Below are 25,396 nucleotides of genomic sequence, written 5' to 3' on the forward strand. Positions count from 1 at the left end.
GTGCAGCACCCCCTCAGTACTGGCACTGGGAATGTCAGCGTAGATTATGTGCTCAAGTCTCTGGAGTGTGATACTGGAGCAATTTTACAGCCTCCATACTTTCCTTAGTAGGGAAATCATTAAGAAAGCAGAAAAATGACAGGTGAAAAATGCAGGAAGGATCTGACCATCATCTGGGAAATGCTGAGATTTGCTTCTCCTGTATGGTTATTTAATCAGCATCAGAAGGCACAAGAACATTGCTCCCCTGAAATTCAATTTATGCTTATCGCTGACGCAGTTGGAACTGTTGGAAGGTGCCCCTGGGGTCAGGTGGCAAACACAAGACTAATTGGGATCTATTTAAGGTCACGTCAAGATCTTAATTATATTTTTACGTGTTCTCATTTAAAGTCCTCATTCCCTAGTGCACAAACCATATATACTACAATGCTGCCTAGTGAGGCAGGAATGCCAAAATGTTAAATATTGTAATTATAGTTGTCAGCTCAGTTGGTAGCACCCTTGCCTCTGAGTCAGAAGGTTGTGGGTTCAAGTCCCACTCCAGGGACTTGAGCACATAAAGCTAGGCTGACACTTCAGTGCAGTGCTGAGGGAGTGCTGCACTGTCGGAGGTGCCGTCCTTTGGATGAGACGTTAAACCGAGATGTCTGCTCTCTCAGGTGGATGTAAAAGATCCCATGACACTATTTCGAAGAAGAGCAGGGGAGTTATCTCCGGAGTCCTGGCTAATATTTATCCCTTAATCAACAACACTAAAACTTTGTCATTATCACATTGCTGTTTGTGGGAGCTTGCTGTGCGCAAATTGGCTGCTGCGCTTCCTACATTGCAACAGTGACTACGCTTCAAAAAGTATTTTATTGGCTGTAAAGTGCTTTGGGACGTCCTGAGGTCGTGAAAAGCGCTATAGAAATACAAGTCTTTCTTTAACTGACTTGACCCCCTAAAGATTAATCTATTTTGATTGATTATTGTCTCAAAATGTATTTCTGAGATAGAAAATCAATTAATCTCTTTATTCCATTGAAGCATCGCTATTTTGGGAGGAAAAATTGAACAAATAATCAAGTTCAGCGCAATGTATCTCCATCTATATTACTGGATAGTCAAAGCTCATTTCAGCTGTGACTCACGGTGTTCGCGCCGCACTGGGCTGGGGAGGTTGGGGGTGGGGAAACAGCCAGCTTTACGACACCTGATCACTGTCCAGTGACTGCAGTGTGCGTGTGTGTGAGAACTTATTAATGCACCCTCTATGTTTCAATTAGGAACCGGTTAGAGCCAGCTGGGAGAAGTAGGTCAATCTGCGAGATGCGGCAGAGTTGAGCGGCTGAGCGGAAAACGTTTTCAGTCAGATGCAACTTGCACTTGTGTAGAACCGTTAACTTGGCAAAAACCAGTTTACAAAGAGGAATCGGGCATTGAGGAGAAGTAAGCAAACAAGAATCAGCACAGCAAGTGTCCCGTTAAAGGGCACCATATGGCCCAATCAAACTAGAAGCTCAACATAAGCAAAAAGTCCCCCAATAAAAGAAAAGGAGGTGACTGAAAGCATAGTCAAAGTGGGGAGCAGTGTTTCAATATTGTTTCAAACCATTTGTAACTTACTTCATATTTCTTTTAGTCATTTGTGGGATGTGGGTGTCGCTGGCAAGGCCAGCATTTATTGCCCATCCCTAGTTGCCCCTTGAGAAGGTGGTGGTGAGCTGCCGCCTTGAACCGCTGCAGTCCATGTGGTGAAGGTACTCCCACAGTGCTGTTAGGGAAGGAGTTCCAGGATTTTGACCCAGCGACGATGAAGGAACGGTCGATATATTTCCAAGTCAGGATGGTGTGTGACTTGGAGGGGAACTTGGAGGTGGTGGTGTTCCCATGCGCCACAATATACAGTAGTATTAAAGAATACTATATTGTGAGAGGTTGAGTGTAATACCTGCACTATTTTGCTAGATACACGTGTGACTGAGAAATGAAACAATATCAGGCATGGATTAACAACAGAAGACGCTGGAAAAACTCAGCAGGCCAGGCAGCATCCGTGGAGAGAGAAACAGAGTCAACGTTTCAGGTCGATGACCTTTCATCAGGCATGGATTGTTAATCCAGCAATAAGCCGATGCCCTGCTGTGGTATTAGCTGTATTATGGCAGGTTTAAAGGCGTCTATATTTAGTTCAAGTAGACAACTTTCGATGCAATAGTGCAGCATCAGCGCATTGCATGGACTGGAATACACAGCTAGCTCTTGGGGTATGGGCATTTTAAAACTGCAGCGGGTCTTTATAAAGCCCGTCAGTGTCTGCATGCGTGTGTGCGTGTGGTGCTGGTGGAAGAGTTGTGGGTTAAGGTGAGGCAGAGTTGCAGTGTGGGTGGGGGCGGGCATTGTGCCAGGTGCTACCAGATTTTATCCCCTCCGATCTTGTGGCCTTGTCTCCTAAACTCTCCGAAGTGGTTTGGCTTTGTATTAACACCGCAGTTACAGTGTAAATGCAGCCTGGATCTCGCACCAGGGTCTGACTGGATGGCAGCAGGAAGCTGAGTGAGAGTGCCTGGAGGACATGATTGTAATGATATCAGCAAATAGTGATGGTACTTGCCTGTTTGATTATTATGCCTTACCAGCATATTTGCCTGTTTGATTATTTATGCCTTACCAGCAGAGGGCATGTGAGAGAGACAGTTTAGTTTTAGTTTCGTTTTAGATGGATCTCTAAGATGGTGTCTCCTGTAATGCTGTTAACTTAGTTAAACAAACTTTAGATAAAAAGACATTCTCTTTCATCAATGTGTCGTCATTGAACTCACAAAGAAATCAATACATGGTGTCAGAAGTGATTGAAAGAGATGAAGAGGAAAAATCTGAAGTTAAATCAGCTCTCCACATATTAGCAAGCCAAAAGAGAACATCGTTACTTAACTTTGGAGAATAGCTAACGAAGTAAAAAATGGAAGGTTTACACCCACCGGCGAAGCTTCAGTTGACAGGTAATGTGGCTGAAAATTGGAGGAGGTTCAAACAACGTTTGGAGTTGTATATAGCGGCAATCGGAGCTGACGAGAAAAGTGATAAAATGAAAGCGTCAGTGTTCTTACATGTCGTGGGTGATGAAGCGCTGGAGGTGTATAATAACTTCACATTCGCTGCTGATGGAGACAAAATGCAGCTGGATAAAATAATGGAACAGTTTGAGGCCTACTGCATACCTAAACGTAACGTGATGTTTGAGAGGCACAGATTTTTCACATGTGTACAGAAAACGGGAGAGACTATTGATCAGTACGTGACTGAACTGAGAAACAGAAGCAAAACGTGTGAATTTGGGGGGACTGACAGACTCGCTGATAAAAGACAGACTGGTGTGTGGTATTCCAGATAATGGTCTAAGGGAAAGACTGCTAAGAGAGCAAAATCTAGACCTGGGAAAAGCCATAGCATTGTGTAGGGCTACAGAGACTGTGAAGTCGCAGGCAAAGGAGCTGTTCAGTGACAGTAGCTGCAACGTGGATGCAATGAGAATGAACGGACACAAACCGTTTAACAAAAAGAGCGCCAATGTGAAAAAAGAGGCGTGGCCAGCGAACAAAAATGAAAAGGGCAATCGAAAGTCATGTAGTCGATGCGGTACACAGCAGCCACCAAAAAAGTGTCCAGCATATGGTAAAACATGCAATAGTTGCAACAAAAACAACCATTATGCCCGTTGCTGTAAGGACCAAGTGCAACAAAGCAAGGTCCATACAGTAGATGAAAGCGAGATAGAGGAGTTCTATGTGGATGTTGTGTCTGAAAACAAAAAAGAAAAAAGAGACTGGATGTTGACACTAAAAGTGAATGACATACACATTCCATTTAAATTGGATACTGGAGCACAAGTTAATGTGATATCAGAGACTGATTTTAAGAAAATTAGACCCAGACCAAAGATACATGGAATAAAAGTGAAAGTGACAGGATACTCAGGTACTGATATACCAGTGAAAGGAAGATGCATTGTCAAAATGACACACAAGGACAGAGAGCACACGCTAGCATTAATCGTGGTGCCAAAGGATGTGCAAGCCATACTAGGTTTAATAGCCTGTGAGAGACTGAACCTGGTAAAGAGAGTCCTCATTGTGGAAAGCGAAGGAGAGACAGTCTATGATGAACTCATGAAAGAGTACAACGACCTATTTAAGGGTCTAGGCTGCCTTCCAGGAGAACACACGATCAGAGTAGATAAAAGTATGCCAACGGTCATACATCCATGCAGAAAAGTTCCGTTTGCTCTTCAAAAGCAACTGAAGGCAGAGTTGGACAGGATGGAAAGCCTGAACGTGATTCAGAAGATAGATGAGCCAACTGAATGGGTGAGTTCCCTCGTCGTTGTGGACAAAAAGAATGGAAAGCTCAGAATTTGCCTGGATCCAAGAGATCTAAACAGAGCAATAAAGAGAGAGCACTTCAAGCTTCCTACACTTGAGGAAATCATGTCACAATTTGCAAATGCAAAGTATTTCAGCAAGTTAGATGCATCATCAGGATTTTGGCAGATGAAACTGGACGAGGCAAGTTCAAGACTGCGCACGTTCAGCAGTCCATTTGGCAGATACAGATTCCTAAGGTTACCATTTGGCATTGCCTCAGCTCCTGAAGTGTATCACAAAACTATCCATATGATCTATGAGCACCTGGAGGGAGTTGATACATCAATGGATGACATCATAGTATGGGGAACCACGAGAACTGAGCATGACGAGAGACTGAAAAAAGTGCTGGAAGCAACAAGGAAAACAAACCTGAAGCTGAATAGAGAGAAATGCCAGCTCGGGGTGACAGAACTGACATTCGTGGGAGATATCCTTAGCAGTGAGGGCATCAGACCAGATCCCAGAAAGGTGTCCGCCATTGAGAATATGCCAAAGCCACAATGCAAAAAGGACATGCAGAGGTTTAATGGAATGATCAACTAAATGGGTAAATTCATATCCAACCTCTCAGAAAAGATGGCGCCACTGAGACGACTAACTGAAAAGAACATAGAATGGGAATGGAATCATGAGCATGAGAAGTCATGGAGCGATCTAAAGAAACTGCTCACAGAGGAACCAGTTCTGAAGTTTTATGACCCAGCGAGACCCATCAAGATATCATCAGATGCATCACAGAGTGGGCTCGGTGCCGTTCTTCTGCAAAAATATGACTACTGGCAACCTATTGCATATGCATCGCGCTCAATGACAGACGCGGAGACGTGATATGCTCAAATAGAAAAGGAGCTGCTCAGCATCACATACGCCTGTGAAAGATTTCACCAGTTTGTGTCAGGACAAGCAATCAGTGTAGAGACTGACCATAAGCCCTTGATTGCATTGTTCCAAAAGCCACTAAATAACTGTCCGCTTAGAATACAAAGAATGATGATCAGGCTGCAACGCTATACACTGAATGTTGCATACACACCGGGTAAGCTGATGTATACAGCAGACACGTTGTCCAGAGCTGTTGACCCAGGAGAGCCCGCAAACACCAAAATGGATGAAAAAGTGAACGCCTACGTGGACATGATCACAAGTGCACTGCCCATAGCAGATGCAAAAATGGAGCTCATAAAGACTGAGACAAATAAAGATGAAACACTGAGACGACTGAGGAAAAGCATCTTGGATGGATGGCCCAACATGAAGCAAGACTGCTCACCTGACATGGCAGAGTACTGGAACTGCAGGGCGGAACTATCAGTGGTCGAAGACATCATCTACAAAGGAAGTAAAATAGTTATCCCAAAGAGTCTGAGAAAAGAGATGCTAAAAAGGATCCATGGAGGACATCTGGGAATCAAAGTGTAAGAAAAGAGCACTAGAGGTGATGTACTGGCCACGAATCAACCAAGATGTGACAAATGAGGTGTCAAACTGCACAATATGCCTGAAATATCGAGCAAGCAATCCGGTAGAACCACTAAAGCCACACCCAGCGCCAGACAGACCTTACCAGAAGGTAGGCGCTGACCTATTCGTATGTCAAGGGAAGGACTATCTTGTAGTCATAGACTATTACTCCCTGTATCCAGAGGTTTGTAGACTGTACACCACCACTGCAGATGCTGTGATAACATGTATGAAAGCCATATTCTCCAGACATGGCGTGGCAAGCGAGGTCTTCACAGACAACGGACCCCAGTTTTACAATGCAAGTTTCCGACACTTTGCCAAAGAGTGGGACTTTGTCCACACAACGTCAAGTCCTCACTTTCCACAGTCCAATGGACTAGTGGAAAAATCGGTACAGAATGTGAAAAGACTGATGTACAAGGCAAAAGACAGTGGAACTGACTTCTACCAGAGCATGCTTGTATACCGCACAACGCCGCTCGAGTGTGGTAAGTCACCAGCCCAACTCCTTATAGGACGTCGGCTAAGGTCAATCCTACCCATCCCGGAGAACCTCCTGAAAACAAAAGAGGGGGAGAAAGTGAGGAAGTTCAAAGAGCAACAGAAAGAAAAGCAAAAGTACTACTATGACAGAGGAACACAAAACCTACCTGAACTCCACACAGGTGACCAAGTAAGGTTCAAAGACAAAACAAACATATGGACTCAGAAGGGAACCGTCCTGAGTGAAGTCCAACCAAGATCATACACCATTCAGACAGATGAGGGTGCTGTTCTGCGAAGAAATCGTAGGGATCTTCTCATGGGACCAGCCACAGCAGGTCAAAAGACTGATACTGTTGAACAACCTGATCACACAGCAGGTCAAAAGACTGATACTGTTGAACAACCTGATCACACAGCTGAGAACTCGTCATCTGAGGCAACAACTCAGATTCAAGGACAATCAATCAGAAAATCCTCAAGACACGTGAAGCCTCCTGAGAGACTCATTGAGCAAGTTTAAGGACTCTTGTTATAGAAGGAAGTAATGTTATCTTATTCTCTCTTCAAGTTCTAGTGTATTTACATATTTCATGTGAACACACAAAACAAGGTTAAAAAACCTTGATAATGATAATGTAAGTTCATTAAGTGTTACAGTTAAAATGCAGAGTAATACAAAGAATACATGTTGTTAGATAAAAGTAAAATACTTTTGTTTTAAGAAAGGGAGATGTAATGATATCAGCAAATAGTGATGGTATTTGCCTGTTTGATTATTATGCCTTACCAGCATATTTGCCTGTTTGATTATTTATGCCTTACCAGCAGAGGGCATGTGAGAGAGACAGTTTAGTTTTAGTTTCGTTTTAGATGGATCTCTAAGATGGTGTCTCCTGTAATGCTGTTAACTTAGTTAAACAAACTTTAGATAAAAAGACATTCTCTTTCATCAATGTGTCGTCATTGAACCCACAAAGAAATCAATACAATGATCACTGGTACTCTTCGCTTTGCTTGGCATTGAATTCGGGCCTTGGCTCCTGACTTACACTCCAGAGGGTAGAGCTTGCGTTTTGGGCGCAAGCAGGAAATTGCGTCCAAAATGCGTTTGAAATTGTGCTGTTTATGTTACAGTTCAAGTTTCCGATAAAATTAATTTGCATAATCACAAACATAAAATCTTCCATAAACCAATGCAATTGGCAATGTAATAGAACGTAATTATTTCTTTTTTCCCATTAGAAAGTATTTCTTGATGTATTTAAGAGGCAGTTTTATTAATACAGCTGAAAATGGGTTTATCACTAAATATAAGTATTTTTTAATAAGTGTCCAGTCCTCCACCTGTGAGTAACCTGAACTAAAATTGCTGAAAATTACTTTAAAAAACTGTACTGAACCATTTAATTGATTCATTAGTACACTAGTCAGTTTTTTAGTAAATTAAATATTTTTTGATATGAAAAAACTTTTAAAATGTGTCGACTAGTGCCTGTGCGCAAGAGAAAATGAGCGCAATTTGAAGAGTCTTCCCGAACCAGCGCAATTGGTGGAATCTCACAATGTTGACCTGGAGACGTAGCCAGTTTTGTGGGCGGGGCCTGATCCGGGCGAATTCAACCTTACGCCAGTGTAAAAGGTCACGGAAAACACGCACCTAAGTGGTTTTGGCCATAGCTTACTCGCGTTTAAACTTCCACGATCTTTTGCGCTGGTTCGCCCGATTTCGCCCGGATTGTGCTAATAAAACTAGAGTAAATGAGCGGAAACTCTACCCCCAGGCTTCTGCTCCACACCAACACTAAACTTGGGAATGTGAATGCACCCTTAGATTCTCTCTCTCTCAAGCTATTTGCTTTGCCACCTTTTCCCACCCCCATTTTCAAAAGCCAGCTCAAAACCTGCTTCTTTGACCGTGCCTTCAATCACCTCTCCGAATCTCTCTCCTACTTATTGGTTCTCCTGTAAAGTGCTTCGAGATGTTTTCCTACGTAGAGAGGAGTAGACAATTGTAAATTGTCATTGATGCTTTTGGGCGAAGTTGCCAGCTTGTGGGCAGTTTTGTGGTGTGGAGTAAGAACTTAGAATATCCAAACTTATCTCTTTGTAGGCCTGTTACAGCCACCCACAAGAGAGGAGAGCTTCATCCCATCATTCTGAGCTAGTCTCGGAGGTGAAGGGATGGCGTGCTAATCCCAAGTGCCACCTCGTCTCTATAGACTCCCTTTTTAATCACGCTGCGCATACTGAGAACCTGTCAACAGTACTGAAGTACTTGGCATGTTTGGTAGGATTTATGAAGTGCGTCAGCCAGTAGCTCATTTGGTAGCACACTTGCCTCTGAGTCAGAAGGTTGTGGGTTCACAGTCCCACTCCAGAGACTTGAGCACAAAAACTCCAGTGCAGTACTGAGGGAGTGCTGCACTGTCGGAGGTGCCGTCTTTCAGATGAGACGTTAAACCGAGGCTCCATCTGCTCTCTCAGGTGGACGTAAAAGATCCCATGGCACTATTTCGAAGAAGAGCAGAGGAGTTATCCCCAGTGTCCTGGCCAATATTTATCCCTCAATCAACATCACTAAAACTTTGTCATTATCACATTGCTGTTTGTGGGAGCTTGCTGTTTGCAAATTGGCTGCTGCGCTTCCTACATTACAACAGTCACTACACTTCAAAAAGTACTTCATTGGCTGTAAAGCACTTTGGGATGTCCAGTGGAGGTGAAAGGCGCTATATAAATGCAGGCCTTTCTTTCTTTTAACATATGAACAAAGCCAGACATGAAAAGACCCTGCGGTCCACCCAGCCTGTCCCATACAAGTCTGATACCTTGAACATCAGAATACATACACACTCCACTCCACCCGAAACCATGGGATCTCCTGGAGTGGCGAAAAACCAGAGAAAATCCCAGGCCAATTTGGAATTGAAAAAATTTGGAAAATCTCTCTCCGACCCCCTTAGGCGATCAAAACTAGTCCAGGAGAGCACTCCGGCCCTGATCATTTTATGTTGTGCCTACTTTTGGTACAAGGTGATCTCTGCCCCAGCCAGAAACAGTTCCAGGTCTTGCTTGAAGGAATTCAGCAAAATAAGTGCCACTGCAGGAGCCAGCAGCCTGTTCCAGAGCTCCACTATTGTCTGGGGAATAAAACCAGTTCCTGACACCTGACATTTGGCCTTGTACAAGTTAAAATTGTGACCCCCCTTGGTCCTGCCTAACCAAACTGTCACCTCGAACACAATCTATTCCCTTCATCATCTTATAAACCTCAATCAGTTCAACTTTAAGTCAGCGTTTCTCTAAAGAGTAGAGTCCCAGCTCTTTTAGCTTAGCTTGATAACTTAGATGCTTCAAACTGGGAATTAATCTTATAGCCCTCCTCTGCACCCTTACCAAAGTCTCCATATCACCCACCATGTGAGGAGACCAAAACTGGACACAATATTCTAACTGAGGCCATTAGTAACCATTTTGGAAATGGCTTTCAAATACTGCATGGATCTTAAAGACGGATAGATTTATCTTTTTGGTCTCTGCAGGATAAAGACAGTTCTGGAGCTGCAGTTCTACACCTCGCTGCACGGTTTGGGCATCATGATGTCACGGAGTGGTTATTGAAAGGCGCCGGCAGTGACCCAACAGCAGCAACAGACACTGGAGCACTTTCCGTGCACTACGCTGCGGCCAAAGGTGACCTTCCATCACTACGACTGCTGTTCGGACACTGTCCCAAGTAAGTAGTGGGGAGGATCGAGGTGGGCTGAGATCGTTGCTTGATGCAGTGTGATTGAAACAAATCGTTGCTTACAGCATCTGTGCAGTTACTATTTTTCTATTTGTTTTTGGGATGTGGGCGTCGCTGGCAAGGCCAGCATTTATTGCCCATCCCTGATTGCCCTTGAGAAGGTGGTGGTGAGCTGCTGCCTTGAACCGCTGCAGTCCATGTGGTGAAGGTACTCCCACAGTGCTGTTAGGGAAGGAGTTCCAGGATTTTGACCCAGCGACGATGAAGGATCGGCGATATACTTCCAAGTCAGGATGGTGTGTGACTTGGAGGGGAACTTGGAGGTGGTGGTGTTCCCATGCGCCTGCTGCCCTTGTCCTTCTAGGTGGTAGAGGTCGCGGGTTTGGGCGGTGCTGTCGAAGAAGCCTTAGCGAGTTGCTGCAGTGCATCTTGTAGCTGGTACACACTGCAGCCACGGTGTGCCGGTGGTGGAGGGAGTGTAATGTTTAAGGTGGTAGATGGGGTGCCAATCAAGCAGGCTGCTTTGTCCTGGATGGTGTCGAGTTCCTTGCGTGTTGTTGGAGCTGCACTCATCCAGGCAAGTGGTGAGTATTCCATCACACTCCTGACTTGCTGTCTTTGTGGAGAAGCAAGCAAAGTGAGCTCAAGTGGAACCAAGTGATAGTTTTAAGATTCTTGAAATTTGGGGCCCATTCAAATCTCCATTATCCAACGCAGGATTCAACATGGAGCAACGGAAACCCGCACAATAAAGGTGCAGTGCCGTTAACTTTCTTGATACGGTTGGCAGATTTCCCTCCTATTACATTTGGGCACAAGGGATCACCATGGAGGAAAGTCAGGAAGAGAAGGTTGTGCTCCTGAGCAGGCCCCATTTTCCCACTGTTAATTTAAATGCCATTTGTGAGAAGTCACACAACACCAGGTTATAGTCCAACAGCTTTATTTGAAATCACAAGCTTTCGGAGCGCTGCTCCGTCGTCAGGTGAAGTGAAGAGATGCATATAGGCACAGCATATATAGTCAGAGTATATATACATCTCTTCACTTCACCTGACGAAGGAGCAGCGCTCCGAAAGCTTGTGATTTCAAATAAAGCTGTTGCACTATAGCCTGGTGTTGTGTGACTTCTCACATCTGTCCACCCCAGTCCAACACCGGCATCTCCACATCATAAATGCCATTTGTTTGACGTTTCTCTTCTGTTGCACTAGGTCAATGCTGCACAAGTAGCATCTGTTAGGCTTTCACTAAAATGATACCGGGTGAAACAGGGTTAAATGATCAGGAATGGTTGCGTTGACTAGGCTTATATTCCTTTGAGTATAGAAGATTAAAGGGGTGATCTAATTGAGGTTTTTAAGATGATTAAAGGATTTGATAGGGTAGAGAGAGAGAGAAAGTATTTCCCCTGGTGGGGGGAGTCCAGGACAAGGAGGGCACAACCTTAAAGTTAGAGCCAATCCGTTCAGGAAGCACTTCTCCACGCAAAAGGTAGTGAACGATGTTCCCTGTAAGCTGTGCGGCTACACAGCCACGCGGCGCTCCTGGGAACCCGTGCAGCCGGCTTTTCAATACAAAAACCGCCCGAGCGCGGTATTTTTGAATGGCCTGTCTTTAAAGGCGCCGAACAAAATTAGAGGGAACATTGGTAGTGGAAATCTGGAACTCTTTCTGCCAAAAAGCTAGTTGAGGCTCGTTCGACTGAAAATTTCCAAACTGAAATTGATAGATTTTTGCTAGGCAAGTGTATTAAGGGTTACGGAATGAAAGCGGGTTGATGGGAGATAAGATACTGGTCAGCCACCCCCCTAAGGTGCGCGGCCGCACAGCGCGCATTGATCGTGAGGTCCCGCGCAGGCCGTTCACCAGCTGCCGCCGTTGGAAGCAATACCGCGCATGCGCGACTGCTGCAACAAATTTAAAGGGCCCACGCAGTGGAAAAAAAATTAGAAGGAATATTTTCCATGATCTAATTGAATGGCGCAACAGGCTCGAGGGGCTGAATGGCCTCCTCCTGTTCCGACGTTCCTGTTTTCTTTAAACTGACCACCTTGCCAACAATTATAGAGTAGAAGTCCCAGGATCGGAATGTGTGGCCCACTGACTGGAGATACCCTGTGTACTGATCACCTCACGGGGTGCTCCATATCTCGTGCCTGTCTTAAGTTACTGCTCTAGACACTGTTTCTCATCAGGGTGAATGAGCAAAAATGCTGAGTTATGGTGAGAAAGAGAGAGAGAAAACATTCAGTCAGTGTTGTTTCCGTGGACTATAATGGGTAGTCGCTATATTTTCATCACTAAATTAAAATGAGTAATTTCTTGTGAAAAATTAAACTGCAATAAGTTTAAATTTTGAGATAAGGAGATGACGAGAAACTGAAATTATTTCTCGCATCCAAACAGCATTGGTCAGTAATCCACAAACATACTGTGCCAGGAATTTCCTTGGAGCTGCTGTGGGCCCCACCACCGTAACTTCACCAGAACGAGTTTCCGCTAAACCTCCAGTGAAGTTACAATGGCAGAGCGGGATAGCTCCGAGGAAGTTCCCGGCATTGTTATGTTCTTAGGCTTTTACCTCAGATATTTTCCTCAGATTAGCTTTCAAAAGGGAATTGGATAACTGCTTAAAGGGGAAAACATGCGGGGCTATGAGGAAAGAACAGGGAGAGTGGGACTAATTGGACAGCTCATTCAAAGAGCCAGCACAGGCATGATGGGCCGAATGGCCTCCTTCTGTGCTGTACAATTCTATGATTCTAGGTTCGGTATCAAAAATCACTCCCTCAAATGAGTCCTTGTTTCGTCTGAATTGGAGTTTGCCTTTACCTGCCCTGTGTTTGGACAATTGTAGCGAGCCCAGGGATTGAAAAGAAATCCTTGTTACTACATTTTGACTTATTGTACAATATGATCTTCTTGACTTCAGAAAACAATAGAATAAGCATATTATCACAACATGGCTTAGGCTATGAACTACCGAACAAATCTATTAAACAGTGATGATATAAGTATATTGTAAAATTGGCCCTGGCGCCCATTTTCTGGATGAAAAATGGGGGGCAAAAATGTCCCAAGGACACCTGAAAACCATCCGATGCCATATTAATCTCGTACGATTTTCAGGCATCTGGGGCAGCCGCCTAATGAAAGCGTTACCCGCCCTGGAGCTGACCCGCCCGGATTTTCAGCACAGGTGGCAAGGACACCCACCCAAAACTGCTGGGGTCCTTTTTAGCATATGCATAAGTTGTGCTCCAAATGTATCAGAGTTGTCTGATCTGTTAAGTGTGAGAGAGCGCATAGCAAAACACGTATGTGTGTAAAAGAGAGAGATGGTTGTTGTATGCATCAGAGACAGAAAAAGGACATGTGTGAGAGACAGCACTGTCAGAGCGAGTGTGTGTGAGACAGAGAGAGGACTGTCAGGGTGTTTGGGGGTGAGGGAAAGCACTGTCAGTGTATGTGTGTGAGTGAGAGAGAGACTGTCAGAGTGTGCATGTGTGAGGCGGAGAGAGGATGTGTAAGAGAGAGAGCATCGTCGGAGTGTTTGTGTGACGAGCAGAGATGGAAAATTCCACTCGTCAACAAACCAGAGGTAAGCTGCTTTGCTAAGCTGGAAAACAAAGTGATTCACTAACTCGCAAGTGACATCAGCCTGTCATCTCTCTGCTTGCTGCATCTAATTCTTTCTGTGGCCTGTTACCTACAGACAAGGCTTGTGTTTTCACAGGAAAATGGATGTAATCCGCAAAATATGATAAAAACCTTGGAATGTGCTCAATAAAAACAAAATTTGATTTATTCATTCACTGTGTAACCAGTGACTATACAAATTGACAAGGTGTCTCACTTCCATTCCCTTTTAGGATTAATTTCCTTTGGGGAAAAACTCAGGTTCTCATCCAATGATACGTAGAGAGGGAATGTTTCCCGTTCAAAGTGCGTCTGTCTGGACTCCCGAGGGGTTTCAGAGAGGGTTCCCCAATCTCCTGCTACGATTTTGGCAGCATCCCCAGAGACTTTCCAACCATTGACGCCCCGTTTCGCCAGGGTTTCCACTGAAGTTACTATGGATGATCAGGAGAATCCTCATGGAAATTGCTGGGTAACGTCTATAAGAACATAAGAAGTAGGAGCAGGAGTAGGCCATACGGCCCCTCGGGCCTGCTCCGCCATTCAATAGGATCATGGCTGATCCGAACCTAGGCTCACGTCCACTTCCCTGCCCGCTCCCCGTAACCCCTAATTCCCTTATCAGCTAGGAAACTGTCTATCTCCGTTTTAAATTTATTTAATGTCGCAGCTTCCACAGCTCTCTGAGGTAGCAAATTCCATAGATTTACTACCCTCTGAGTGAAGAAGTTTCTCCTCATCTCAGTTTTGAAAGGGCAGACCCTATTCTAAGATTATGCCCTCTAGTTCTAGTCTCACCCATCAGTGGAAACATCCTCCCCGCATCCACCCGATCAAGCCCCCTCACAATCTTATATGTTTCGATAAGATCGCCTCTCATTCTTCTGAATTCCAATGAGTAGAGGCCCAACCTACTCAACCTTTCCTCATACGTCAACCCCCTCATCTCCGGAATCAACCGAGTGAACATTATCTGTTACCTATTGAAAAAATACCTTCAAATTTCTTTCCGCGCTAAGACCAACTATTTCAAGTATTCCCCCTTCAGCTACTCCAGTGATATCAGATACAGGAAGGATACCCAACATCATGGAATTTCTCCCTTCATCTCCGTTGGGTCTTGTACTTGGGAATCGATCTGGAAGGCAAATCCTGGAGAAAAAACAAAAGATCAGTGCGTTAGTTAGTAAAGAACTTTCCAGTATGACACTCCCAGTGCAGTGCTGAGGGAGTGCTGCACTGTTGGAGGAGTCGTCTTTCGGATGAGACGTTAAACCGAGGCCCCGTCTGCCCTCTCAGTTGGACGTATAAGATCCTATGGCTTATTTTGAAGATGAGTAGGGGAGTTCTTCCCGTTGTCCTGGCCAATATAGATCCCTCAACCAACATCACTGAAAACAGATGACCTGGTCATTATCACATTGCTGTTTGTGGGAGCTTGCTGTGCTCAAGTTGGCTTCCGCATTTCCTACATTATAACCGTGACTACACTTCAAAAAGTACTTAATTGGCTGTAAAGCACTTTGGGACATCCTGAGGTCGTGTAAAGTCTTTTGACCAAAGGTCTTCGACCTGAAACGTTAACTCTGTTTCTCTCTCCACGGATGCTGCCTGGCCTGCTGAGTTTTTCCAGCGTTTTCTGTTGTTATTTCGGATTTCCAACATCCGCAGTATTTTGCTATCGTGTAAAGTCTTTCTTTCTCCCATTCTGGGCTAAAGTGTAATGAATGCACAACTTGTGGTAACCCCAATGAAATCGTGCCTTATTTGCTAATTCTGGCCGCTCGGAAGACTAGTTTTATGCCGGGTCAGCACCCGGATTTATTGAATGCGGTAAGTTTACAGTGTGGTTGCCACCGGCTGCACGTAATCTATTTCTGAGATCCTGCCAGGCAAACACCCCACCGACTCCAGAAGAAAGCAACTTCTGAGTTTCAGCGCACCATGTCGGGAAGGAAAGAGTTGATGGGAATATCTCCCATTACAATAGGAACCAAACGGCATGATTAATGACTTCCTGGACATCAATATTCCCACTGCTACACTCCAGTGCTGATCAATCTGCATTCAGCGGCTGCAGCGCACTTGTGGTGCCGGGTGATAACAGTGCCTTCTTTGTTCGTGCTTTAGTTATGTAAACCGCTTAATGCTTCTGCAGGGAAGGGGCTATTTGAATATGTGAGAGGTCCAACTTTCTTACTGAGCTGGGATCGACTGTAAAGGATGGAGTGAGGATGATTTAATTTCACAAACTCTCGACTCAGCTAATGTGCAAAAAAAGTTTGATTACTTTGATGTATCACAGCAGTTAAAACAACATTTTATCTGCCTTTTATGGTTCTTTATTTTGACCCCTCTTTGCACCTTTTGAGAAGAATGGTTCCACTTTGATTCAAAATGCTCTAGTTTACAATAGTCACTTCGCAATTCAGCGACCCCTTCCCCACGTGGACTCACTCTGTAATCTCCTCTTCTCCTGCTTTCCCACTATCCCCTGGAGTTACTCAGCATTGGTTTTCTAGAACGCAGGGACTGCTGTGTCTTTCTGTGATGGGAAATCATTCTTTCCAGTCTGTTGATGTAACAACAACAACAACTTGTATTTATATAGTGCCTTTAACGTAGTAAAACGTCCCAAGGCGCTGCACAGGAGTATTTTAAGACAAAAAATTTGACACCGAGCCACATAAGGAGAAATTAGGGCAGGTGACCAAAAACGTGGTCAAAGAGGTAGGTTTTAATGAGCGTCTTAAAGGAGGAAAGAGAGGTCGAAAGGTGGACAGGTTTAGGCAGGGAATTCCAGAGCTTAGGGTCTAGACAACAGAAGGCACGGCCACCAATGGTGGAGTGATTATAATCACGGATCCTCAAGAGGACAGAATTAGAGGAGCGCAGATATCTCGGGGGGTTGTGGGGCTGAAGGAGATTACAGAGATAGGGAGGGGCGAGGCCATGGAGGGATTTGAAAACAAGGATGAGAATTTTGAAATCGAGGCGCTGCTTAACCAGGAGCCAATGTAGGTCAGTGAGCATAGGGGTGATGAGTGAACGGGACTTGGTGCGAGTTAAGAAACGGGCAGCCGAATTTTGGATGACCTCAAGTTTATGTAGGGTGGAATGTGGGAGGCCAGCCAGGAGTGCGTTGGAATAGTCAAGTCTAGAGGTAACAAAAGGCATGGATGAGGGTTTCAGCAGCGGATGAGCTGAGGCAAGGGCGGAGACAGGCGATGTTACGGAGATGGAAGTAGGCGGCCTTTGTTATGCTGCGGATATGTGGTCGGAAGCTCATTTCAGGGTCAAATATGACACCAAGGTTGCGAACAGTGTGGTTCAACCTCAGACAGATGTTAGAGAGAGGGATGGAGTCAGTGGCTAGGGAACGGAGTTTGTGGCGGGGACTGTAAACAATGGCTTTGGTTTTCCCAATATTTAATTGGAGAAAATTTTTGCTCATCCAGAACTGTATGTCGGACAAGCAGCCTGACAATTTAGACACTGTGGAGGAGTCGAGAGAAGAAGTAAGAGAAGAATGGGAAGACCCATTCAGGATGTGGTTAAGTTAGTACAAGATGTGTTGTGATGCTTGGGGCCTAGTTACAGTTGGTAATCTTGAAGTGATTCAGGTTAGACCTGGTAATCTTGGATTGGGGTCAGGTTAGACTGGGTAATCTTGGTGTCAGGACTAGTTAGCACTGGTGGTTCTGAGGTACGGTCTATTCACAGCTGATACTATTTGAATTGGGACTGGTGTGTAATCTCAGAGTATATGTGGTTACAGTAGGGAATAAAAATATAAAATGCTGGAAACACTCAGCAGGTCAGGCAGCATCTGTGGAGAGAGAAACAGAGTTAACGTTTCAGGTCAATTACCTTTCGTCAGAACAGCAGGGAATAGTTTATTACATAGATACATACATAGAAGATAGGAGCAGGAGTAGGCCATTCGGCCCTTCGTGCCTGCTCCGCCATTCGATGAGATCATGGCTGATCCTTTAATTCAGTATCCCGTCCCCGCCTTCTCTCCGTAACCCTTAACCCCTTTTGCCCGTAGAAATATATCTAATTCCCTCTTAAATATATTTAATGAGCTGGCGTACACTGCCCTCTGTGGCAATGAGTTCCACAGGTTCACCACTCTCTGAGTGAAGAAATTCCCCCTCATCTCTGTCCTAAATGGTTTAGCCCTTATCCTTAAATTATGTCCTCTAGTTCTGTTCTCACCCGCCAAGGGAAACATTCCTTCTGCATCCAGTCTGTCTAGACCTGTCAGAATTTTATACACTTCTATGAGGTCCCCTCTCAATCTTCTAAACTCCAGTGTGTACATCCCTAAACTACATAGTCTCTCCTCATAGGTCATTCCCGCCATTCCTGGTATCAGCCTGGTGAATCGCCGCTGCACCCCCTCCATGGCAAGAACATCCTTCCTCAGATGAGGCGACCAAAACTGTACACAGTACTCGAGGTGTGGTCTCACCAGTGCCCTGTACAGCTGCAGCAAGGAACACAGTGACAGTAGGATTTGGTTACAGTAGCTGATACCAGGTGTAGGATATGATTAGGAGGTTAGATTACAGTCAGCGATGGCAGAGTGGGACTAAAACAGTTAGGCTGGGAAATTCCTTGCACCTGCTCCTGCTCCACTGCCATATCCTCACCGGAAGTGTGGCGTAAGCCCCGTTTACGTGCGTTAAATGGGGTTTCCACTGCACTTCCGGTGACATCACAGCGGTAGAGAGGGAGCAGCTCTAAGGATTTTCATGGCCTTAATCAGGTGGAAAAGAAGAAATTGATTCTTCTAGGCAAAGAATGCTGCGTCATGGGGGGTGCGCAGTTAGTCAGATGGAGTCTGGTAACAGTGGCTGCTAATGAGTGTGATTAGTGGTGTGTGATGTAGTGTGGCTAAAGGAGTAGAAAACACTCTGAGAATTAGCAAACTGCTCAAATTGCCTCTAATGGTTTACTGCCTAACCTGAACCTTTCTATTAGATTGAAGTCTTGTAATGACTCCATGTTATCCATCATTCTGTAGGTGGTTTTATATTGCGCTAGTGTAACCGATTTCCCCAAACCCAGGTGTTGCTCATCCGACTACAGGCTAAGAAATGGTTCTTCCTGCCAGCCAACCTTAGCAAGTCACGACAGCTTTACTTTTGTAGTTGGCTTGGGGAACCGGGTGGTGCTAGCAATGGTCTTGTGCAATATAAAAGCACTTCCACATTAAAGGTATTTGATCCTCCCTGCTAGATCGCAGTAAGAGCATCTGATGGCTTAAATCATTTTTGGATATCCATTGACCCTTATGCAAGATTTCTGATGTTAGCTTTATCAGATTAAGACCAGTCTACTGTGTTGTTGACCCATAGGCTGGGAAATTCCTAACCGGAGCTGATCTTCGCTCGGGCAGAAGTTGGGGGCTATGTGTGGAGTTTGCACATTCTCCCTGTGTCTGCGTGGGTTTCCTCCGGGTGCTCCGGTTTCCTCCCACAGTCCAAAGATGTGCGGGTTAGGTTGATTTGGCTATGATAAATTGACCCTTAGTGTTAGGGGATTAAATATGTGGGGTTACGGGGATAGGGTGGGATATGTGTCGGTGCAGGCTCGATGGGCCGAAATGGTCTCTATCTGCACTGTGGGGATTCTGTGATTCTGTGATGGGTGGCTGTAGTGCCCCTGGGCTATGGAGGGGGATATCAGGCAGGGCTCCTGCTTCTAACTACTATCCACTGTGCCAGAATTGTGGGCAGATGCCGGGCGAGGCTAATCTCAGACTTGGTTAGAATATTTTGCAGCACTAACTAGCCTACAAATCCAAATGCCATGTCAGAGTTAGTGCGCCTCTTGTATGCAACAGATCGAGTCTTTTTGGACCTCTGTGCAGGAAGCAGGAGAATGAAAATCATGAGATCAGTGGCTCTCGTGAAGGCTCTGACAAAGTTACAACCTCAAATTATAAGCAAGGCCACTGGTTTTTGGTTTTCACGGGGAAAAAACAAGTGGGATTGCGGAATGCAGTCCCCAAAGCACTGCGCGATAATAATGGAATTTGACTCATTTAGTCACCAGAAACCATTGTCCCCCGATTAGAAGTGCAAGAACCTCACATCACTTCAAGAGTAACTCAGAAACACCATGGAATAGACTGCCAGTGAGCACAGTGAATGGCAGCAATCAAAAAAATATTCGACAGATTAATGTTGCAACAAGGAGTAGAGGGGACCTTTTACCAAAGCAGCAGACAGATAAAAGTAAGCAGAATTCTAAAAGACAGACCAAGCTCGCCGAATGAAATAATCCTTTTACTATCTTCTTGTGAATAAAACCTCGAGTTCAGACCATTTGCAGCTGGAACGATGGGGTTTGAGATTTTTAGAATTGCAATATACTACTGGTTAAGCATGGGTTTGGTTTAATCTTACCCCGCGATAAAAAAATTAGATTAATTATTCAATGATCAGTCAATTCTGCTGCTTCTAGCAGCTGTGATGGGATAGCTCCAGTTACTAGGCCTGGAAACCCGAGCTGGCGCCTCTCTCTTTGCCTTGTGTTTACCAATAGTTGTGCAAACAAGTGTGTGATCAGATTAATCCACTTGGCACAATTTAAGTTTATGCGCCAAGCATGCTGGGAGTGGTGCTTAATTAAAACATGTTAAAGTGCTCGAGCGGTATTTGGAGATCACTTGTGCGTCTATCACAATAAGAGCTCCTTTAAGTTGCAGTTATTACTGAATAGGCCTAAGTGGTAACTGCCTCTTTTCTTGATTGTATTTTGATTGTGTTGCATTCTCGTTTAGATGATTAAGATGTCTGAATCCCGTCTTCAGCCTCTTTAAGACAGCAGGCTGTGTGCCACTAATGTTGGCTCGTTAACAATTAATTAGCCTAGCTGAAGGTTTGAAGCTCTTGGTGGAAGCATTTTCCGTGCGGTATTGTTTGCGGATGTTGCTACGGCAACCAGAAGGCCCTCACCTGGTGATTCTGTAAGCCTCTGTACAAATTCAGGTTGTCCATCTATCACCAACCTTTTGTGTCCTATATAGTACCGAGAGAAAAAAGAGAACATTGTGACATTAGAAACTATTTGTACCAACAGACTTCCTGTCTAAGAGTAAGTGAGGGCAAGAAACAGTAAACACCAATCCTTCTGCCTGTTAGTAACTGTCAGTGCAGTACTGTGGGAGTGCTGCATTGTCAGAGGACCCATCTTTCAGATGAGGCACTAAATTGAGGCACATTCTGTCTGTTCAAGTGGATGTAAAAGATCCCATGGCACTATTCAAAGAGCCGAGGAGTTCGCCTGGTATCTGGGCCAACATTTATCCCTCAACCAACACCACCAAAACAGATTAACTGGCCCAAAAGCAAAATACTGCGGATGCTGGAAACCTGGAAATACTCAGCAGGTCAAACAGCATCCATGGAGAGAGAAACAGAGTTAACGTTTCAGGTTGATGACCTTTTGTCAGTAAGGGCAATTGATTGGTTATTCATCTCCCTGCTGTTGGTGGGAGCTTGCTGTGTACAAATTGGCTGCTGTGTTTGCCTAAAGTACAACAGTGACTAACTTCAAAAGTCATTAATTGGCTATGCAGTGCTTTGCGATAAGGACATTAAATATATTGCAGGTGCAGCAAGCCATTAGGAAGGCAAATGGTATGCTGGCCTTCACTACAAGAGGATTTGAGTACAGGAGTAAAGAAGTCTCACTCCAATTATATAGGGCCTTGGTGAGACCACACCTGGAGTACTGTGTACAATTTTAGTCTCCTTACCTAAGGAAGGATATACTTGCCATAGAGGGAGTGCAACGAAGGTTCACGTGATTGATTCCTGGGATGGCGGGACTGTTGTATGAGAAGAGATTGAGTAAACTAGGCCTGTATTCTCTTGAATTCAGAAGAATGAGCAGGGATCTCATTGAAGCATACAAAATTATTACAGGGCTTGATAGGGTGGATGCTGGGAGAATGTTTCCCTTGGCTGGGGAGTCTAGAACCAGGGGCCACAGCCTCAGGATAAAGGGTAGGCCATTCAGGACTGAGATGAGAAGAAATTTCTTCACACAGAGGGTGGTGAATCTTTGGAATTCTCTACCCCAGAGGGCTGTGGAGGCTCAGTCATTGGGTATATTCAAAACAGAAGTCGATAGATTTCTGACTAGTAAAGGCATCAAGGGATATGGCGATAGGGCCAGTGAATGGCGTTGAGGCAGAAGATCAGCCATGATCTCATTGAATGGCGGAGCAGGCTCGAAGGGCCGAATGGCCGACTCCTGCTCCTATTTCTTATGTTCTTATGTTTATATACAGGTTCTTTCAAGTTCTTGCTTTTAATTTTTTTTTACTGTTCTTGTGAATTCTAAGCTCAACATAGTGAGGAATGTTACTGGTCAGGAGTGGAGTTCTTTTCTCATTATGGACACCCAGTCTGGGCAGATATAGCACGGTTAGATGCAGAGTAAATCTCCTGCTACTTTACCCCATAAAACATGCATCACCTTGAGAAGAATACCCCAACTGCATCAGTGTGATTCTTTTTCCATTTCCCTAACCAGGCAGCCTGTGCCCTCTCTGAGTGAGATTCCCAATTATGGTACATATTAGCACTAAATTAGGGGCCGTTTCTTGCTGTGGGCCCACATCTACTAAGCAGAGGTCCATGCTGCAACATTCATTTAAAGTTGCTTCCCTTAATAAGTAGAGTCTTCACGATAATGCTCCAAGTTCCTGATCTGATGTATGCAGCAGTTGGGAAGATGTAAGTGGAGGCTGGACATATCTCCACCTGGAGAGAGAAAATACTGGAGAGGTTATTCCCCAGGCCAGTCTTATGCATTTCCCAGCACCCAGTCGGGAGTGACATAGGAAGAGACCAGAGTGCAGGTTGTCTGCCCACCCTCCCAATTGCCTAAATCACAACAGTGACTAACGTCAAAACTCAATACAGGAAACTTTGGTTTATCCGGAGGTTGTATGTCCGGAAACCTCGATCTACCGGTAGAAATCAGGAGCCGTTTTGTTAGGTTTTTTTTCTTCTCATGGCTTTTTTTTCAACAGTCAGGCTCTGCAAAGTCTCTCTGAAGCTGTTGCTAAGCTACAGAGACGCTTCTAAGGTACGGGCCGACTGTTTAGAAGCTGTTGCTAAGCAACAGTGTTTGTTATCAGATACGGAGATGAAAACCTCCGTATGCTTCAACATTAACGCTGGTATGTCCGGCAGTTTTGATAGATCGGCAACAGCTCGGTCCCGTCGGTGCCGGATATAAAAAGTTTCCTGTAATTGGCTATGCATTGCCTTGCGATAAGGACATGGTGTGTTGCCTTGGGAAAACATAAGGAGAACAAATAAAAAAGGCCACCTATCTATAAAAATCTTGAGGGACAAATTGGTTTTCGGGCATGAACCAGATGGTACGCTGCATGCGCCAGAAGGGGCTGGCCCAAGGACCACCCAAAATTGGTCCTCGGGCCTCTTCTTAATATTTTACACTGCTGAATATCGCCGGCAGTGGCCCTGAGAGAAGCCCCGGTAAGGGGGGAAGAAGCAGCAATGGGGGTTAGGGAAGTGGGTTGGAGGCAGTGCAATCAGGAGTACTGTGGAGTCAGGGAACACTCCTGCTCCTTCTTGCTCCTTGGGGGGGGAAAAAAACTTCCCTTCTGGCGGCAGTCGCTGCTTAGAATCCCGAGTGGAGCACCCGGTGAGATGGAAAATGGGCGGCCGTAATTCTGAAACTACAGCTCTCCCTCGGTACTGCACTGGCATATCAGCCTAGATTATGTGCACAAGACTCTTAGGTGAGGCTTAGTCAGGAGAGGAGACATGAAAAAATGGACAATATTGTGGGCAGGAAGAAGTATTTCCAAATTTAAAAAAGGGCTGAGGCTTGGCAATGGAATACAGGACACAAGTGCCTTGACCAGTAGAAGGGCAGGAAATGAGATCTTAAGCTGCACAGCAGCAGAGAGTGGAGCCTTGAGCCACAAGGAGTGGAGTTTGGTGTTGCTGAAACAGAGTGCCATGCCCAGAGAGTCAAAGTGGGGAAAGAGTGGGAGTTTCAGGAAGCCTTGTGAGATTACAAGTGGCCCAGAACATACAAACAATATGAACATATGAACAATGACGGACAGGTAAAGACCAGGAGAGCTTTTTGAGCCAGCATGTAGAAAGTCCTACAAGAGAGGGGGCGGTACTGGACCTAATTCTAGGGAATGTGGCCGGCCAAGTGGAAAAAGTGCTAGTAGGTGAGCACTTTGGTGATAGTGACCATAATATGGTAAGATTTAAGGTGGTCATGGAAAAGGACAGGGATGGGCCGGAAATAAAGGTTCTAAATTGGGGGAAGGCCGATTTTAATAGGATAAGGCAGGATCTGGCCAAAATGGACTGGGATCAGCTACTTGTAGGAAAATCCGCATCGGAGCAATGGGAGGCTTTCAGAAGGGAGATTGAGATCATACAAGGGCAACATGTTCCCATAAATGTCAAGAGTGGTTCCAAAAACCACAGGGAACCGTGGATGTCAGGGGATATACGGGAATGGATTAGGAAAAAAAGGAGGGCTTTTGGTAGATACAAAAGGCTAAAGACGGAGGAAGCCCTAGAGGAGTACAAAAAGTGCAGGGGGATACTTAAAAAAGAAATTAGGAGATCAAGGAGGGGCCATGAAATAACACTGGCGAGCAAAATAAAGGAAAATCCGAAGATGTTTTATAAGTATATTAAGGGTAAAAGGATAACTAGGGAAAAAATAGGGCCCATTAGGGACAAAAGTGGCAATCTGTGTGTGGAGCCGGAAGATGTAGGAGGGGTTCTAAATGAATTTTTTGCATCTGTTTTCACTATGGAGAAGGACGATGTAGACATAGAAATAGGGCGGGGGGACTGTGATATGCTCGAACATATTAACATCGAGAGGGAGGAGGTATTGGCGGTTTTAGCTGGCCTAAAAATGGATAAATCCCCAGGCCCGGATGAAATGTACCCCAGGCTGCTGTGTGAGGCAAAGGAGGAGATTGCGGGGGCTCTAACACATATATTCAGGACCTCTCTGGCCACAGGGGATGTGCCAGAGGACTGGAGAACCGCTAATGTCGTACCATTATTCAAGAAGGGTAGTAGGGAAAAACCGGGGAACTACAGGCCAGTGAGCCTAACATCAGTGGTAGGAAAATTACTGGAAAAAATCCTGAGGGACAAAATTTGTCTCCACTTGGAGAGGCAAGGATTAATCAGGGATAGTCAACATGGCTTTGTCAAGGGAAGATCATGTCTGACTAATTTGATTGAATTTTTTGAGGGGGTGACTAGGTGTGTGGATGAGGGTAACGCAGTGGATGTGGTATACATGGATTTCAGTAAGGCCTTCGATAAAGTCCCGCACAGGAGACTGGTCAAGAAGGTAAGAGCCCATGGAATCCAGGGTGCCTTGGCACATTGGATACAAAACTGGCTTAGTGGCAGAAGGCAGAGGGTGATGGTCGAAGGTTGTTTTTGTGACTGGAAACCTGTGGCCAGTGGGGTACCACAGGGATCGGTGCTGGGTCCCTTGCTGTTTGTGGTCTACATTAATGACTTGGATATGAATGTAAAGGGTATGATCAGTAAATTCGCGGATGATACTAAAATTGGTAGGGTGGTAAATA

At 45.0% G+C, this 25,396-nt stretch overlaps 1 protein-coding gene and 1 long non-coding RNA gene across 6 annotated transcripts in view; one reads left to right on the forward strand and one right to left on the reverse strand.

Moving 5' to 3' along the window:
* Nucleotides 1-25,396, reverse strand: part of LOC147100748 (uncharacterized) — a 45,067-nt gene that overhangs the window by 18,088 nt on the left and 1,583 nt on the right. For all 3 annotated transcript variants that reach the window (XR_015073559.1, XR_015073557.1, XR_015073558.1), the window contains exons 2-3: nt 20,724-20,786; nt 14,748-14,904 (exon numbers count right to left, since the gene is read on the reverse strand). This is a non-coding gene — a long non-coding RNA (uncharacterized LOC147100748). The remainder of the gene's footprint in view (nt 1-14,747; nt 14,905-20,723; nt 20,787-25,396) is intronic.
* Nucleotides 1-25,396, forward strand: part of espn (espin) — a 190,267-nt gene that overhangs the window by 4,005 nt on the left and 160,866 nt on the right. For all 3 annotated transcript variants that reach the window (XM_085967296.1, XM_085967294.1, XM_085967295.1), the window contains exon 2: nt 9,905-10,098. In XM_085967296.1, the coding sequence (XP_085823422.1) occupies nt 9,905-10,098 (194 nt within the window). The remainder of the gene's footprint in view (nt 1-9,904; nt 10,099-25,396) is intronic.

This window comes from Somniosus microcephalus, chromosome 25, assembly GCF_052327205.1.
Source record: "Somniosus microcephalus isolate GS21.2 chromosome 25, FLI_Smic_1.0, whole genome shotgun sequence".
In the NCBI taxonomy this organism is placed as follows: Eukaryota; Metazoa; Chordata; class Chondrichthyes; order Squaliformes; family Somniosidae; genus Somniosus; species Somniosus microcephalus.